The sequence below is a fragment of the Populus alba genome, chromosome 4 (assembly GCF_005239225.2).
Source record: "Populus alba chromosome 4, ASM523922v2, whole genome shotgun sequence".
NCBI classification, from domain to species: Eukaryota; Viridiplantae; Streptophyta; class Magnoliopsida; order Malpighiales; family Salicaceae; genus Populus; species Populus alba.
The window spans coordinates 7,644,778-7,662,136 of record NC_133287.1 but is presented as its reverse complement, the minus strand read 5'-3'; the positions used below and the strand labels follow the sequence as shown (position 1 = coordinate 7,662,136).

Genomic DNA, 17,359 nt, shown 5'->3' with positions numbered 1-17,359 from the left:
CTTGCCAAAATTAGTCAAAAAGTCATCTCTAAAAAATATATATATATATATATATATATATATGTTATTAAACATCATTTATAATTTAAATCTTGTAAGTTGATAACTTAGTCAAAGTAAATTTTCAGTAAAAAGAAATCAAACTCTTATTTTTAGGTGCATTTTATACACTTCACATTATAATATTTAGTTAGCTAGCATCCATACTTGTAATCAACTCTCGAACAATTATAACCTCGTAGATAGTTTGTTATTGTTCAGATTAAACTTTAATTTGATAGAACAATAATAATAAATCAAATTTAGCAATGAAAAGATATGCCAAATCCTAAACAATACTTGATATTAATTAATAAAATTAATAAAATAAAATAAAATATAGTTGGAAGGTGAAAATAATAAAAAAAAAAAACACAAAACATCATTTCAATAAATAATATTTAATGAGTATTCTTACAATAATTTAGCCTCACTTTTTATTATTTTGTTAATAATTTTTTAAGCTTATAGATTTTAGATAATGTATATACAATTAAAGTACTCATGAAATTTTTTATTTAATTATGAAAAAAATGTCTTTATATTTGTAATGTGAAGTATTTATTTGTATATTTCATTAATAACATTTCTATTACTTCGAGTACACCCTAAAGGCTAAAACCAACTCCCTCGACCTCGCCTAAGCTGGATCAATCCTCGGATCGTGTCTACCCGATCAGGTCTTGAAATCTTGATCACTTGATAAAAACATCAGGTACTGGCCCAACAACAATAAATCGGGCCGGTCAAAAAGTCCGCCACGTAAACACCCCTTCATTAACCATTGCAAACACCAAACACACGCCTCCTCCTCCTCCCCCTCCCCCTCCCCCTCCCCACCATTTCTCTTTCTGAGATCTCGAACCTTGACACCAAAAAATAACATAAACACAAAAATGGGGTTAGGCTTGTTAGCTTCAAGGCTCATAAGACCCCAGAAAACCGCCGCCCGAAACCTCCTTCTACGCTCCATCGTGACTAAACCGGAGCTTCAATCGGCCGAACCCGCAACCACCCCACAACCTGATCTTCCACCACGAACACCACTAGGTGGTGCCAGAGTTCACTTTCCGAACCCGGACGATGCAATCGAAGTGTTTGTTGATGGGTATCCAGTGAAAATCCCGAAAGGGATGACAGTGTTACAAGCTTGTGAAGTTGCTGGTGTTGATATTCCGAGGTTTTGCTATCATAGTCGGTTGTCGATTGCTGGGAACTGTCGTATGTGTCTTGTTGAGGTGGAGAAGAGTCCTAAGCCTGTTGCTTCTTGCGCTATGCCAGCTCTTCCTGGTTAGGGTTTTAATTTTGTTTTTTGTTTGTTTTTATCTGGGTTTTTGGTTTGGATAGTGAATTTGGTGGAAATGAGTGTCATTTGTTTTGATTGTTGAGTAAAGATTGGAGATTTATGGTTAGGATTTTGCCCTTTTGTGATTTGGGTTTTTTTAGAAGTGATTAGTTTTCTAATGTACTGTATTGGTTGAAATGAGAGATAATTTATGACTGATTTTGATAGTTTAAGTGGAATTTGGGGCTTCTGATTTCGTCCTGTGATTTAGCTGATTTTAAGTAGAAGATGGGACGTTGAAGTTTTTTTGGGTTCCTATGTTTTTTGTCATTTGGGTTTTGATTTGGATGGTGAATGTGGTGGAAGCTTGTGTAATTTCTGTGGATTTTGAGTAAAGATTGGATTATTTGTGGTTCATCTGGGGTTTTGTTTTAATTCATTTTTTAACGTGTGTTTTGAGTTTTTATGATTTCGTCGGGGGCTGAGTTCTTAATTGATTTATCTGGTGTTTAATTTGGTAAAAAAGTATTTAACTTGTTTGATTATTGATTGAAAAACTGATTTTTTTTTTTTTATAATTAATGGTCTAGGCTTGGCTTTATGTGATTTGGGTTCGTAGTTCTCTAATTTGCTCTATTGGTAGAGATAAATGGTAATTTATGATTCTGATTTGTGTGATTTTGATGGGTTTAATTAGCAATTGGTGTTCATGTGGCTTATTTGGATTTTCATTTTAGTTCTGGGTTCTGTTTACCAACAGAAAATGGGGTTTAATTTATGATATAATGTGTTTTTTTTTTAGAAACGGAAATTTTATGGCTCATTCCAATGCTCAAAGTGTGACATTTGGGGGCCTAGATTCTGAAATGCTTTAATTGTTTAATATATTGAACATTCTATTCTTTATAGTTTTTGTTTTCTCCTATTCAAGGCTCGATGCATTATATGTTTTTAGTTTGACGTTGTTCTTAAAGTTATTGTTTTTCTCATTTGCTTATTTCTCTAGAGGTTCTTGAAGGTGTCTATTATTTTGGCTCAGTTTTGTTTGGTTTACCTTTTCAAAATTTTAGACGATCTCTCTGATTCTTTTCTTGTTTTATAGTTGTGACTTAGTCAGTTTCTTGTTTCTTCAGTGATGATAGATTTGATGTTTCTTGTTTCTGATTTTTTTTGCTCTCAACGACATGATTTATTAGCTATTTATATTTGTGTATATTCCAATGCATTTTGATTTGCTTATATAGTCATAAGAAACGTTGATTTTATGATGCAAGTTCTTATGAACTTGCACGTTTTCTTTGCTTTTCCCTATTTTTTGAATAATTTTTGCTTAGTATCTTAGACGGCTTAGTTTTCTTAATTTGATGATTGAGGTTTCAGAATTGCTTAGTTTAAGAATTTGTATCCACCTTTGTGCTTGTTTTATTTTATTTATCAGATGGTTTATATTGCAGGAATGAAGATTAAGACAGACACACCTGTGGCAAAGAAAGCACGAGAAGGGGTTATGGAATTTTTGTTGATGAATCACCCATTGGATTGTCCAATTTGTGATCAAGGTGGAGAGTGTGATCTTCAGGATCAGAGTATGGCATTTGGATCTGATCGCGGCCGGTTCACTGAAGTGAAGCGATCAGTTGTTGATAAGAATCTTGGCCCTCTGGTTAAGACTGTTATGACTCGTTGCATCCAGTGTACAAGGTTTGATTCTGAAATCATTTTTCCATCAATTATATGAACATGATTATTTCAAATTATTAAATGTTTGTTTTAGGCGAGTAGTGCTAAATATGAGAATATTTATGTGCATATTCTGCATGGCAACAATTTGACTTTAGGACCACGATGCAATTTCTTCTGTGTAGCCTTTTCATTTAGGACAATTTCTTTCAGATTTGCTTCTCCATGCTGCAAAGAGTGATCAAATCTTGTCTGTGAATCCTTTTCTATTTCCCCCCATTTGTTGTTGATATATATATATATATATATATATATATATATCTGTTTTGATGAATGATGCACCAAGACCTTGCTAGGGTTTGAATCCCAGGCTTTGTCACTATGATCAAGGTTATAAGAGATTACTTGGCACAAATTTGGTTAGGCTCCACTTTGTGTTTTCATGCTTGATTTTTTATCTCTAGTTTCATTCTTACACTTAAAGAAGTGGAAGCTAGTTTAATCCTTGTGATTGTTCTGACTTATCCAGAAATACTATTCCTGTTCAATATTATGATATCATTTTATTGTCCTGTTTTCTGCATGCATTTCCTTTGATATCCTGTAGTTTGTATTTTCTTGCTTTCGCCACCTCTCCCTCTTCCAATTATATTTGGAAGCAATTTATGCTGGATGTCCCAAATTGCTGAATGGGATAATTCCTAAAATAGTCCTGCCTGCCATGGAAAAACTTCTATCATTTACCCTTTTTTATGATTAACTGATTGGAAGCCAGCAAGTTTTCTCGTTTTTGCTTTAACCAACTTATTTAGTCTTGGATAATCTTTCATGTACTTAACTTGTTAGTTCATTTTAGCATTTGATATGTTGGTTGATTAGGCATTAGAGATCTGTTGATTTATTTTCACTCTAAGTGATGTGATGTGATCAAGTTAGGTCGTGTGCTGTGGGGTATTGTGGTAAAAATGAATCTTTGATGTAATTGCAAATGATGCAGCATTGGTAATGGTTAAAGTTACAGTTGATTGCTGTGTAATTTTCCATCAACCTTTCTTGCTATCTGTTAGCATTTATAAATCTTGGTTGTAGTTTTGCGCGCACTGTACTATCTTTTGATGCAAACTAATTTATTCTTTTGTTGACCCACAGGTGTGTGAGGTTTGCCACAGAAATTGCCGGGGTTCAGGATCTTGGCATGTTAGGTCGTGGCAGTGGAGAAGAAATTGGAACTTATGTTGAAAAACTTATGACAAGTGAACTATCTGGAAATGTGATAGATATCTGTCCTGTGGGAGCCCTTACCTCGAAACCTTTTGCATTTAAAGCTCGAAATTGGGAGTTGAAAGGTACAGAGACCATTGATATCACTGATGCAGTTGGATCCAACATCCGGATTGATAGCAGAGGTCCAGAGGTCATGCGCATCACTCCGCGGTTGAATGAGGTAGATTCCCTGCACTGTAGTGTGTTGTTTTCTTATTTTTCAGATAGTTTATTGGCTTGGTCTAACCAAAGCATCAAATTGCTTCCTTCTGAAAGCAAATTTGTCCTGTGCTTTGAAGGGGTCATAATTTTTCATGAAGAGGAAATAAGGCTATTGTTTCATATTTGACAATTAGGTCTACTCGTGGTTTTGCATTGTATCCATCTGCTGATGTTGACAAGGGTGTTGTGAGCTTATAAATGTTAAACTATATAATATACAACAATTTACCAGTAGATTTTTCTATTGCGAGGGAAAAAATATATCAATGGCATAATTGTAGCATTCTACAAGTAGGCTGCTGTGTTTATTGTGGTTTAATGTTACACAATATAAGTTATTGTTATGTTAGATGCGCTGTTTCGGTTCATGAAGGATTATCAGGTCCATTTAACTTGTTTCATTCAACAGATTGATTTAGGGTTGTATGACATTAATTTCTATCAAGTGAATCACTTTGGAGGCAATCAAGCTTGTGTATTTTACTTATTTTAATTAAGGGGCAAAGCACTTCAATATACTTTGCTTTTAATATCCTAATATGATTATTTTAGATTAAAAGGGAAAAAAAACCAACGCAATCTACTTTTTTGTTATGGTTTTAAGTGTTTTTGGTGTACAAGACTGCAAGGGTGCCTCCTCATGATTTTGGACTGGCATATTTCAGGATATAAATGAAGAATGGATATCAGACAAAACTCGGTTTTGCTATGATGGTTTAAAGAGGCAGAGGTTAAATGATCCTATGATTCGCGGTGCAGATGGGCGCTTTAAGGCTGTGAGCTGGCATGATGTCTTAGCTGTGGTTGCTGAGATTGCTCATCAAGTTAAGCCAGAGGAAATGGTGGGCATTGCTGGTAAACTATCTGATGCTGAATCCATGATGGCTCTGAAAGATTTCTTAAACAAAATGGGATCAAATAATGTGTGGTGTGAAGGAAATGGCCCTAGCCCAAATGCTGATCTACGATCTGGATATATTATGAACAGTGGCATTGGTGGTCTTGAGAATGCAGATGTTTTCCTCTTGGTTGGAACCCAGGTAATCTCATTGACATTTTCAATCATTTGCAGAATTGAATTCTTGGATTACAGCCACTATATCATCGCATATGACCTTACAACTATGAACTTGTCTTTTGCGGGTATGATGTCTTGAATTTGTTCTTCGCATTTGTACACTCCTTTACACTTTTTCATTGCCACAATGACTTTGAAGTAATCTTGTTTACAAGCATTTGGATTGATTGGGACTATTGGTCATGTAATCTCATAATTCATTTAATGAATTGTCAGCCGAGGGTAGAAGCTGCCATGGTAAATGCCAGAATCCGCAAGACAGTTCGAGGAAGTAATGCAAAGGTTGCTTATGTTGGCCCTCCCACTGATTTCAACTATGATTGTGAGCATCTAGGCACTGGTCCTGAAACTCTAACTGAAATTGCAGAGGGTCGTCACCCCTTTTGCTCGACACTTTCAAATGCCAAAAATCCAGCCATCATCGTTGGTGCTGGACTCTTTGAGAGATCGGACAAGGATGCAATTTTCTCTGCTGTAGAAGTCATAGCGAAAAATGGGAATGTTGTGCGACCTGACTGGAATGGTTTCAATGTGTTGCTTCTCAATGCTGCCCAAGCTGCAGCCCTTGACCTTGGACTTGTGCCAGAATCGAGCCAAAGTATTGAGAGTGCCAAGTTTGTGTATCTGATGGGTGCTGATGATGTGGATTTGGAAAAGCTTCCAAATGATGCCTTTGTTGTATACCAGGGGCACCATGGGGACCGTGGTGTGTATCGCGCCAATGTAATTCTACCAGCATCAGCATTCAGTGAGAAGGAAGGGACGTATGAAAACACAGAAGGGTGTACGCAACAGACTTTGCCTGCAGTTCCAACAGTTGGTGATGCCAGGGATGACTGGAAGATAATTCGTGCTCTTTCTGAGGTAGCGGGGGTGCGGTTGCCCTACGATACAGTTGGGGCCATCCGATCCCGGATTAAGACAGTTGCGCCAAACCTCCTGAGCGTGGAAGAAAGAGAGCCAGCTACCTTTTGGGCTTCATTGAAGCCTGATGTCACTAAGAAGATGAGCTCAACTCCTTTCGAAGCTGCTATAGACAATTTCTATATGACTGATTCTATTACCAGGGCATCAAAAATAATGGCTCAATGCAGTGCACTGCTGCTAAAGAAGTGACTTCTGGATTTTTGATCTTTTTAATAAACTTGCAAATTCACTCTTCTTTGTACCTCTTCATTCAAGCCGTGCAAGGCCTTGTTTGGCAAATGGTCTAGCTTCTGGAACATCCGAAGCACATCCAATAAGGCTATTTTTAGATACTGTTTATTTCACTGTAACATGTCCTGCAATTAAATAGCACTTCCTTGTAAACGTTCGGTGTGTAAGATGTGAGACTTTACTGTTTGTGTTGCTTAGGTTTTAGAATATGTTCCAGTTTGCGGCAGCTTCTGCTTCTGTTCACCAATCTTATCCAATAAAGAGACCCTTGAGAGTACAGTTATTTCTCGTTTTTATTCTCTGTACACGGTGAACATGTAAGATGTTTTTGTTGACTTTAGTTGAAATCCATGTAGTTTACCTTCAGTATTAAGTAGCCCTGAATACGGGTTCTTTTGCTCGTATAAATGAAAACATGATTGAAATTAATAGAGCTTGAAATAATTTATTTGTATTGGAGCTGGCTCGTGTTTTTCTAAAATCATGGACGAAGGTCTTAGCTTTCCATGGCGAAACACATCTAGGTTGTCCTTTCAAGTTCATACATGTCTAGGCTTGACTATGTTGGTCTTTCCCTATTTTTTTTTTTTTTTTTTAATATTTTAAAATAAAATCCTTTTTTTTTAAATGTAATACTTACAATAATATTTTAAAAAACATGCGCTGACACCATAAACGTTGATGTATTAGCTCGATTTAAATCATTGAGATCCCTACTTCATAGTTCCAGAAGAAATTGGAGCATTCAATAACAACTACTCCCATAAAAAGAAAATATGATCTACGCAGCCGCCAGTGTTAGTGAAAATGCCTCGAAGTCTGCTAATAGTTCAAGACTAATGCCATTTTCCCCTATCAGTGATGCTAACCTGTTTCTTTTCCTTAAACCATCTCTGTAAAGATGGTATAATTTATGTTCGCGAATCTATCATATTTTAACTTTATTTATTTTTAATTAAGATGCTTGATTTGTTTTCACAGCTTTACAAGGCTCTGTTTCTTGAAATTTATTTGTTGGTATAATGCTATTAGGCTCAATAGTGGAAGTTTTTTTCTTCTTGTTTTTTTTTTTTTTTTTTTTTTTTTTTTTAAAATCTTGGTGTTAACTCCAGCGGTTCTGAACCTTGATCCAGTTAATAAAAAAATTTATGGACAGGGCAAGTTTAATAATAATGATTTTAAGAGGGAGTGGGGTGATAAGGTAGGTTGTTTATTTTTTAATATTGAATTTATTTTTATGCATTGTGTTTGGAAGTGTGGTTACGATTATTTTTTAAAATGTTTTTCACACAGAAATATATTAAAATAATATATTTTTTATTTTTTAAAAAATTATTTTTGACATCAGCGTATTAAAATGATTTAAAAAATACAAAAAAATATTAATTTAAAAAAAAAAAAATTTTAAATTTTTTTAAAAATATTTTTGAAAACAAAAAAAAAATATATGTAATTTTTAAAACCATTAAGTTTTAAGAGAACCATCTACATCTCATTAATATAATTGATTCATTCACTATGATGTTTTTGTTTGTAACCTTATCAACATATATATGGTATCAAGATATTATCTCTATGGTGGTATGGTATCTATAAAAAAATGTCATTGTGCTCTTCAAAGCCCCGTGATTAATCTAATTTTTCCAATTTGACCACCTCATTAAAGAAAATGCTTCAATTTAGTCCCTGAAATCACATTATGTTAGATTCAACAACCAACTAACACCAGAAAGCCCGCCATTTTAAAATTTCAGTCCTTCCCTTCAAATGATTCACATCAGCTGTTCTTCAAGAAACTCTCCATTTTTAAGAATCTTTCAAGAATGGCCTCCACTACTTCATCGCCACCACCTCAGGATTCAGCTACACCACCATCGATGTCCCTGCCTTTACTCTTGAGGGCCAAACTCCGACCGACCCGAGGAAACCCAAATTCAGCCATAAACTGGTCACCACCACCAACATCAAGACTAAGGCCACCATCATTGGGCTCACAGAAGTCACCATTACTTTCACCGCCGACGCATTCATCCCTGAATTCAACCAGGGATTATCTCAGAAGTCAAGCCATGAAAATCCTGGAATCACCAGATACCTTACCTCTTACTTGTTTTATTGAAGAACTTAACTTCCCTGGAACCTCCACTGATTTAATTTATGCCCAAAACGTCTTGAATTACCTTAAAAACAATTACCTTACTTCCTTCTGTTTTTGCCTTGTTTCCTTCTATAAGACTTGCGGCTCTGAATTTGGAAAATGCAAGGAGTATGCCTTTGATATTCTATGCCAGATTCTTACAGAAGATAAGGAAGGACCTTGTCAAGAAACCTCTTTCTTGGATAAAGAAATCAAATCTTCAATTCTTGATTTTTTGAATACAGAGAGTTCAATAAAGAATTTGAATAAGATTCGCGATTTTGTCGCCAAGATTGCCACTAAAGAAGTAAGACTTGGAAATGATTGGCCTGAGCTTCTTGAGTTTGTTTATGAATCTTTGGATTCTGATTCTGAAGAAAAAGTGAAGTATGCTGTTTCTTTGCTTTATAAGTTGATTCCGCATTGTGCTGTCGAAGATCTGGTTATTAGTCTTGATTCCTTTTATGATAGTTTAGTGGATATATTTGATTCTGATTATATGAGTTTAGAGGTACAGGTTGAGGCGGTTCTGACCTCAAATCGTTTTCTCTTGTACTGGACGAATCGATCGAATCATGAGAGGTATAGTGTCCTTATGATTCAAATAGTGGAGACCATTTCCACTTTGATTGAGCATAAATCAGACAAAGATGTACAGGCGGTAGTAAAGGAATTGACTGTGTTGACAAAGGAGAAGCCATGGACTTTGAGTCGCCGATTTGATTATGTAGTTCTATCTGTGCTTAGGATCCTAGGTGAAGTCGAACTTCAAGACAAAACAAGAATTCTTGCACTAGAATTTGTGATTGCTTTAGCTGAAGAAAGGGTTCAGGGTCGACAGATGTTGCTAGGATCGCAACTCGCAATCCCAAATTTTCTTGAAAAGATTTTGCTTCTGCTAGCAAATTTGAAAGATGACTCAGAATGTGGAACTGCAGAGAGTGATATACAGAATCTGCCTTCGGTAAGGTGCTTGGATAGAATTGTAGCTGCCATAGGTGGGGAAGTTCTTATGAGGTATTTCCCCCGATTATTTGCAATTAATTTTTGTGCTGAAGATTGGCAGAGCCGCCACGCTGCGGTTCTTTCCCTTGGCATTGTTGCAGAGAGATGCTCAAGTCTAAAGGTCTCAGAACTATTTCTCCTTTTCCATTCTAATGTTTTGTCATTGGTTCTAATTCTTGTGGCTTTATTGAACTTAAAAATATCCCTAAGGTTCTATATATTGCAGGAGTCGAAACACAGTTGGGATCAAATGGCAGGAAGAATTATAAGAAGTGTCAAAGAAGACATACACCCTTGTGTGCGTTGTACAGCTTTATATACAATTAAACAATTTTCCAAGAATTTGAAACCTGAATTTCAAGACCAGTATCGAGACCAAGTTCTTCCTGCATTAACGAAAGCCATGGATGATTTCAATTATCCCCGCGTTCAGGTACTTCGATTCCTGAAGTAGTTAATCCTGGCTTACTCTTGTATTATCAGTATCCTTTTGCCATCTTGCCTATTATATCCTTGATTCTTCATAATTTAATTATTATATCCTTTCAGGTGCAAGCTTATTCAGCATTGTTTGAATTCACCTCGAACTGCACTCCAAGTATTCTAAATCCTTACCTGAAAGAAATTGTCACCAAATTGCTCAAAGAATTAAGGGTATACTGTCTTTAATACAATTCATTCTACTGTATGCACCATTGTTTATAATTCATTTTTGGCATTAATGCAGGAAGAAAAGCACATGATAAAGGGTGAAACTTTGAAAGTATTGTCAGCAGTTGCTTATTCATCACAGGTACTTCTTGATAGTCTCTTAATCTAAGTTTTATTTTTCTTACATTTCATTTATCCTTTTATTTTGACACTGTAGGATCAGTTTGCAGAGTATTACAGTACTGTCATGCCTTACCTTAAGGTTATAATGATGACTGCGAAAAAAGAACTTGATCACAATCTTCTTGCCAATTCCGTGGATTGCATCACTATGGTTTGGATGACTGTAGGAAAGGAGAAGATCAGAGATGATACTGATATGGTAATTGTCAATAAAAGGTTTTAGAATAGACCACCTGAAGTCAGCCTGTGACCCAAACAGATGGGGTCAGCAAGGCCAAATGATCTGTAATTGTGAGATCATTGCCTCACTAACTGTTCGTTATCTCATACAAGGTTGTGAAAATGCTTATCTCTTTACAAAGATCTGAGTTAGAGGCAAATGATCCAATGAGATGTCAACTGTTGCAAGTATGTTAATGTTACTTCTTCGATTTCATTTGAAACATAAACGCAGTACTTTCATTTATACCTGCTTTTTGTCTAACACAAATCAATAACCATGTTTCAGGCATGGTCCAGACTGGGGAAATGCTTGGGAAAAGAATTCAAACCTTATATGAGCGTCTCCATTCCTCGTTTGCTCAGGTCTGCTAAAATTGGATCATATGTCCTTATACCTGAGAATCCTGACACTGTTGATGAATCAGACGGAAGGTTGGCTTTTAACATGAATTTTTTTCTTCATTCCTCTAATGCATATGCTAAAAGTAAATTTCTTTTCTTATTCCTGATTTTTTATACTTGTAGAAACAATGCTACAATGGCATAAGCTATGCTCTGAAATCGAGAAATCTTTTCTTTTAGCTTTATGCTTTCAGAAGAAATTATTTTAACAATAAGATAGCAACATTTGGTGTTTCGAATTATGATCTGATATTATGATTTTTAGCTCCTTCCTTTTGCTGAGGGATAAATGATTTTTACAGTATGAGGGCCATGATTCTTGGAGAACGAAAGATATGGATCAAGACTAAGGTCCTGGAGGAGAAAGTTGCAGCTTGTAAAGGGCTGTATTTACTTGCTGATGAGTTGAAGGAAGGACTTTCTGTATGGATCGAGGAGGTTAGTTATGCAGCACTTGATATGATTTTCCTTTCTTGAATCTCTTCAAACAAAACGTAAAAGGCTGTAAATGTGTAGGTTGCTCAGACTTTAGTTCCATTTCTCAACTTTCAACTCAACGAAGAGATTCGAAGAGTTGCTGCTTCAGGTATTTACACATCAATGTTCCTTGACAAAGAAGGCAGAATTCTGCAAGTTAAAACTAATGCTCAGGATAGATTGCAGATTTCCTGACAGCCTGCACACCTTGGAGTAAAACTGTCACAACTTCCTCTAGGAAACTCCGATACCGCACACACCATTTGAAGCATCAGAACCTAGATACGTGTAGCTTTCTAGTCATATATGGATTGCATAGTGTTTTGACAGTTTTTCCTTTGAAGTTAAATTCAAAATCTGAGCTTGTTATGAGAGTTTTCAGCTTTCCTAAACCTTGTTAAGCACCATTTATCTCATCTTAATTTCTCATTGTAAATTTTTTATTTATCAGGAATGCTCCTGCATCACTGACAGTAACAATTTAATTTTTTTGTGCTTCCACACTAGCCATGCCAGTGCTATTAAAATCATCTAAAGAAGCAATACAAAAAGGGAATCTTGAATTGTCTGATGAATCTACTTTCGAGAAGTTATGTTCTGATGTGTTACCAGCTTTGGTAAAAGCACTAAGTAAGGTAATTTCTATCTGGAAATGACCTTTTTTTTTTAATCAAAGAAATGACTTTTTGTTAAGCTTCGCTGCCGTTTAAGAAATTTGTAATTTGTAATTGCTATTGCTGAGTAGGAATCCTTGCCCGAAATGGCTGCAATAATTTTGGACTCATTGGAGGAATGCATGGAGGTCTGTATTGCTTTTAATAAATCTGTACTGCGTATAGCTGTCTATGATCTTACATCAGAAGAATTCAAATTGCTTGTTTCTACTTTAATCATATTTCCTCCCCTCTATATATCTTTCCAAGGATAATGATTCTGCTAATCGAATTCATATGTTATAGCAAAACGCTGTTCACGCTCTTTATCTTTCAGATGTCTGGACCTGTTCTAGATGAAGACCAGACTGACTTGTTCTTGAAGAAGATAATGAATGTTTTGAATTCAAGAAGCAAAGTAGGGGACATTGATGTAATAAAGCAGACGTTACAAGAAGAACAAAAAGTTTATGACAAAGTCTGTAGTTTTTGTCATCTTTAATTAGATATGCCTTGCCGCTTATTTCAAATTTAATTATCTGTGCAGGTTTCTTGAAATGAGTTATGTTTCTTGCCTTAAGTTCATTTCTTGATGCAGGCCGTTGCTTGTTTGGCCACTTTCATCAGAATACAAAAGCCTTCTTTCTCACCATTCCTCGGCAAGCTTTTGCCTTGCATACAGCTTATGTGGGTGAGTTTAACCATTCATTTCTGCTCAGATTCTGTGATGCCAACTGATCTCAGTTTCATCCATAAAGCCCTGATGACTTTCCAATTCCGATCTAATTGTTTTCATTTCCCCTTGTTTCTTTGCCTTCAGGAAAAGGATAAAATAGCTAAAGAGCGAAGAACTGGCTTGCGCATATTTTGTGATGTTGCGAAGCAATTCCCAGAAGAGGCATTCAGGTAGAACACTTGGTTTTTATTGATTCAGCTTGTTATTTAAATGTGCTTAATACAATCTGATAAAACAGGCAGTACAATATTTGTCTTCTGTTTCTGTTTGAGGCTTGCAAGGATGAGAACCCCGAAGTTCTGGAGGTTTGTCTCCCACTCATGCCTGTAATGTTGGGACGCATTCATGTGGTGCATTTCTGATTCAAAATACTGTCGTTTCAGGTGGCTGTGCAGGCAATTGGGATATTTGCTGAGTTTGGCGGGTCTGCATTCAAGTCTCTTCTTAAAGGTTGCTTGTTATACTGCTTTCTGCTACATGAGTTAGTCTGTTACTGTAATAAATCACATCACTTTTTTCTTCGGCAGGGGCTTTTTATGCTTTGAAAGCGGTTATAGACCATCCTAAGGCGTTGCAGATAGAATATGTAATGGCCCATGATGCTGCTGTTTCTGCTCTAGGAAAACTTTTGCAGTTCCATCGTGAAAAACTCAATGCGGCACAGGTATTTATATACTTTTTAAACCATTTGTAAGTTATTTCAAGAAGAGTTTTTGGAATTATTGAATTTCAGAACATATTAAAACAGTGTTTTCTCTATGGTTGAGGTCTAGGGCTATAGCCTTAAGACTTGTCAGTAAAACAGTAGCACACGCAAAGCTAGGAATTAATTTGTCCTTTGGAAAGCATATTATGGCCATTCTGTGAAGTTTGTCTCTCTGTTTAACAGTTTTTAAGGACATGGTTAAGACATTTGCCGCTGGAAAATAATCTAAACGAGGCCAAAGTTGCGCATCATCAGCTTTGTTCACTAGTTGAAGTGTAAGTCAAATTTATCATCACATGTTTGAAGTACAACTAGAAACAGTCAGTTATATTTTCCACTGATGGAGTATTTTTCTTATTTCATTTCAGGTCAGATGTGGAACTTCTTGGTCCCACAGGGAAAAATCTTCACAAGATTGTTACTGTTTATGCCGAGGTACAGTCCAATAGTTCCATCCTTTGTTTAAAAACAGAAAATTGCTTAAATTTCTGTGAATTCTACTTATCATAGAGTAACTCCCTTTTCTTTTTGTTCAGATCCTGTGGGCAGGTAAGAAGTTAGCAACTGAGGAAACTGTAAGCCAAATGATCAAGCAATTGGAACTTTACAGGAGAAGGTCAATCCCCTCTACCTGGAGATCCTTCATGTTATCCATGGAAAACCATTTGCGAAGGAAGTTGGAATCAAAATTATCATCCTAGATTGTTATTTCTAGTCGTCAATGTTGTCTGTCCCACTTCGAAACCTTGGAGGTTATCAGCAAGTTTTCTCATTGCAGAACGTATATGAACTATTCTTATGTGCATTCACCCTTTTTGCCCTAACAGTTCCTGGAACGCATGCATCAAAGGAATAGATTGCTTATTCAATCACTTCTAATCTAAAAGAGGTACTCATTCTGATATTGAACATCTGCCAGAAAGAAAGAAACACGTGTCCTTGTCCATTGCTCTTCTAACACCCACCGCGCCTATGTCAGAAAAGAAGCTCGAGGGCCACATGACATAGAGTTGCCACCATCCAAGGGCTAAAGTACCACGGCTTTGTAATTTGACCACCTCATTAACGCAAAAGCTTTAATCTCTAATCCCTGAATAAATGGACACCAAATACAGTACATTTGAGACCCTCACTCTTCTTCTAGATGATGATCATCATGGATTTTGGAAAGAAACTAAAGTGTGAACTTCATTTGCTTTGTAAGTTGATGCCACAATGCCATAATAGGTTGTTGAATATATTTGATTCTAAAATGAGTTTGGAGGCATATGCTCAGGCAGTTCATAACTCAACTAATTTATCTTGTACTGGAAAAATCGATCGAATTACTATAGGTACATTTCCCATTTGGATCAAATGGTGAATACCCTTTTTATTTCGGTCTATCATTATTCAGACCAACATGCACAGGTGGTGGTCAAGGAATCAAATTGATTTGGTTGGCAAAGAATAATTCATTGTCTCCAAGTACCCATTTTGATAATGTAGTTGAATAGTAGCGGAAAACCAGGCTCTTGGACTGGAATTTGTAGTCATTTTAGCTGAAGAAAGATATCAGGATCGAGAATTCTACTCCAATTGCCACATTTTATCACCAAGTTCAATGAAAAGATGTTGTTTATGCTCCAAGTCATAAAAGATGAACCAGAATGTGAAACTGCATAGAGAGATGACAAGAATCTGGACTTGTCAAGATTTTGGGCTCATGGGAAGAAGACCTTGGCTAGAATTGCAGCTGCCCTGGATGAGGAACAGGGTAAATTCTTAGAAAGAGTTTCCTTCAATCATCCCTGGGCTAATGCTGCTTATATGTGTTGCAGGCATGGAAACACGATTTGAATGACATGACAGCATTACTTACAGAAGTTGTCAATGAACATATCCACCCTCGCATTTGTTGGCAGCTCTAAATACAATTAAAGAATTTTCCAAGCATTTGAGCCTGGAATTTCAAGAGCAGTATCGTCATCAAGTGGTGCTCGCATTAACAAAGGCTGCTTTCTTAACCATGATCTCCTCTTTCAGTTGCCAGGACCAACTCTAGGCGAAGACCAAATCAACTTCTTATAGGTAGAGATAATGAAGGTTCTCATAAACAGACCATCTCGTTCATGAAGCAAAATGGTGGGCATTGACGCAAGAAAGCAAGAATTAGTAGAAGAGGAAAATCAGAAAGAAGAAATGTTTCTGACAAAGTCTGTAGTTTCTGTCATCTTTAACTGGACATGCTGCTTTTATACTCATTTCAGATTTAATTGTTTGTATATGTTCCCTGGAATGAGGTTTGCTTGTTGCCTTGTGTTTATTTCTTGATGCAGACTGCTGGTTGTATGGCCACTTTTATCAGCACTCAAGTATTTTTTTATTATTCTAGTTGGTAATATAAATTATATTTTAAAGTGTCATGTAATAGTTCAATTTTTTGAATTAAAATGGTTTTTATCATAATATTATAGTTTTATCAACCAAATATTAAAAGCGTGTATCGTAGAATAATAATATTTGAGGCCTCACCTAATGTTTAACACCTGTGATGCTTGCATAATAAGTGAATAAGCAGATACAAAGAGAACATAGTTGCTGTCCAATGATTCTAGAAAAAAAGAGGTGCTTGATGAATCCAAAAAAAGAACTGAATATAGCAGAGCTAGCCAGAGAGTCAAGTTGAATGCTGGCGCTGGTAAGGTCTATGCTTCTTACCAGCTTTAGAATGGTGGTGCCATAATAGCTTATTTTCCCTTTCATCACCAGCAATACATCCTCATATTTGCTAGTGTAGTATAAATCAGATTGTATGTGTTCTTCAGAAGAATTACTCATTGGTCATCAATGCACTGGATTTCTTAAACACATCCAGGTATGCTTCCGAACAGTTTGTTGTGAGAAAGGTCTAAAACTTGTAAACAAGTTATATAACAGAGTTCTTCAGGGATGGAGGCATAAAGATTATTTGACAATAGCATGATAACCTTCAAATTAGACAACCTTTCTCCAAGCCATGAGGGAGCAATACCAGCTACTTGATTTTCAGCAAAGTCAAGGGTTTGTAACTGTGATCAATTTTCAAGTGACAAAGGTATGCCACCAGAAATGATGTTCTTTTCAAGGCTCAAAGATTGAAGGTAACTGTAGTTTCCTAGCGAATTCAGAATGTCACTGGTAAAAGTGTTGTTGCCTAAATATTGTCACTGCCTCCAGCAATCAAGTATTTCTAACAAAGATTGTTTCTAAGATTGAGAACTTGCAAAAGCTTTGACTCGTCCATCCTATCACACAAAAAATAGGAAATGGGACCTGACAGAGAGTTGTCCTATCACAGTGATTCAGTTTTTTTTGGAGCATCAACGATGCTAAAGAAAACCAAGACGCTTCTCATGTATAGGGCTATATAAGCTCTTGTAATGGACTTGTCTTGATTCTGGGGGACTGCTAGATCCTATTTCAAAGAAAGTTTTACAGTGG

At 36.2% G+C, this 17,359-nt stretch overlaps 3 protein-coding genes and 1 pseudogene across 4 annotated transcripts; 3 read left to right on the top strand and 1 right to left on the bottom strand.

Annotated features, from left to right (window-relative positions):
* The first annotated feature begins 839 nt into the window (after nucleotides 1-839).
* LOC118049368 (NADH dehydrogenase [ubiquinone] iron-sulfur protein 1, mitochondrial) lies at nucleotides 840-7,004 on the top strand. The gene is made up of 5 exons (XM_035059359.2): nucleotides 840-1,329; nucleotides 2,779-3,025; nucleotides 4,154-4,448; nucleotides 5,155-5,529; nucleotides 5,784-7,004. The coding sequence occupies exons 1-5, from the start codon at nucleotides 936-938 to the stop codon at nucleotides 6,681-6,683; spliced, it is 2,211 nt and encodes a 736-aa protein (XP_034915250.1). The 5' UTR covers nucleotides 840-935; the 3' UTR covers nucleotides 6,684-7,004.
* Nucleotides 7,005-8,473: 1,469 nt separating this feature from the next.
* LOC140955486 (uncharacterized) lies at nucleotides 8,474-11,763 on the top strand. 2 transcript variants are annotated; one of them, XM_073408567.1, is made up of 5 exons: nucleotides 8,474-10,300; nucleotides 10,417-10,521; nucleotides 10,595-10,660; nucleotides 10,736-11,355; nucleotides 11,628-11,763. In XM_073408567.1, the coding sequence occupies exons 1-4, from the start codon at nucleotides 8,549-8,551 to the stop codon at nucleotides 10,922-10,924; spliced, it is 2,112 nt and encodes a 703-aa protein (XP_073264668.1). In that variant the 5' UTR covers nucleotides 8,474-8,548; the 3' UTR covers nucleotides 10,925-11,355; nucleotides 11,628-11,763. The 2 variants fall into 2 exon arrangements, with proteins under 2 accessions (XP_073264668.1, XP_073264669.1); XM_073408568.1 differs by lacking the exon at nucleotides 11,628-11,763 and having other exon boundaries at nucleotides 10,736-11,109; nucleotides 11,210-11,336.
* LOC118049435 (uncharacterized) lies at nucleotides 11,629-14,850 on the top strand. The gene is made up of 12 exons (XM_073408722.1): nucleotides 11,629-11,763; nucleotides 11,842-11,911; nucleotides 12,310-12,437; nucleotides 12,548-12,604; nucleotides 12,793-12,933; nucleotides 13,054-13,361; nucleotides 13,430-13,496; nucleotides 13,575-13,641; nucleotides 13,719-13,855; nucleotides 14,081-14,172; nucleotides 14,266-14,332; nucleotides 14,434-14,850. The coding sequence occupies exons 1-12, from the start codon at nucleotides 11,629-11,631 to the stop codon at nucleotides 14,596-14,598; spliced, it is 1,434 nt and encodes a 477-aa protein (XP_073264823.1). The 3' UTR covers nucleotides 14,599-14,850.
* Nucleotides 14,851-16,709: 1,859 nt separating this feature from the next.
* The window catches only part of LOC118052021 (uncharacterized protein At3g49140-like), a 6,200-nt pseudogene continuing 5,550 nt past the window's right edge, over nucleotides 16,710-17,359 (bottom strand).

Bases quoted from the DNA above. Each gene is read 5' to 3' on its own strand.
- LOC118049368 (XM_035059359.2), top strand. From the start codon at position 936: ATGGGGTTAGGCTTGTTAGCTTCAAGGCTCATAAGACCCCAGAAAACC. The intron at 1,330-2,778 runs GTTAGGGTTTTA...TTTATATTGCAG, and splicing joins CGCTATGCCAGCTCTTCCTG to GAATGAAGATTAAGACAGAC. The intron at 3,026-4,153 runs GTTTGATTCTGA...GTTGACCCACAG, and splicing joins CGTTGCATCCAGTGTACAAG to GTGTGTGAGGTTTGCCACAG.
- LOC140955486 (XM_073408567.1), top strand. From the start codon at position 8,549: ATGGCCTCCACTACTTCATCGCCACCACCTCAGGATTCAGCTACACCA. The intron at 10,301-10,416 runs GTACTTCGATTC...ATATCCTTTCAG, and splicing joins TCAATTATCCCCGCGTTCAG to GTGCAAGCTTATTCAGCATT. The intron at 10,661-10,735 runs GTACTTCTTGAT...TTGACACTGTAG, and splicing joins CAGTTGCTTATTCATCACAG to GATCAGTTTGCAGAGTATTA.
- LOC118049435 (XM_073408722.1), top strand. From the start codon at position 11,629: ATGAGGGCCATGATTCTTGGAGAACGAAAGATATGGATCAAGACTAAG. The intron at 13,362-13,429 runs GTAGAACACTTG...CTGATAAAACAG, and splicing joins TTCCCAGAAGAGGCATTCAG to GCAGTACAATATTTGTCTTC. The intron at 14,333-14,433 runs GTACAGTCCAAT...CTTTTTGTTCAG, and splicing joins TTGTTACTGTTTATGCCGAG to ATCCTGTGGGCAGGTAAGAA.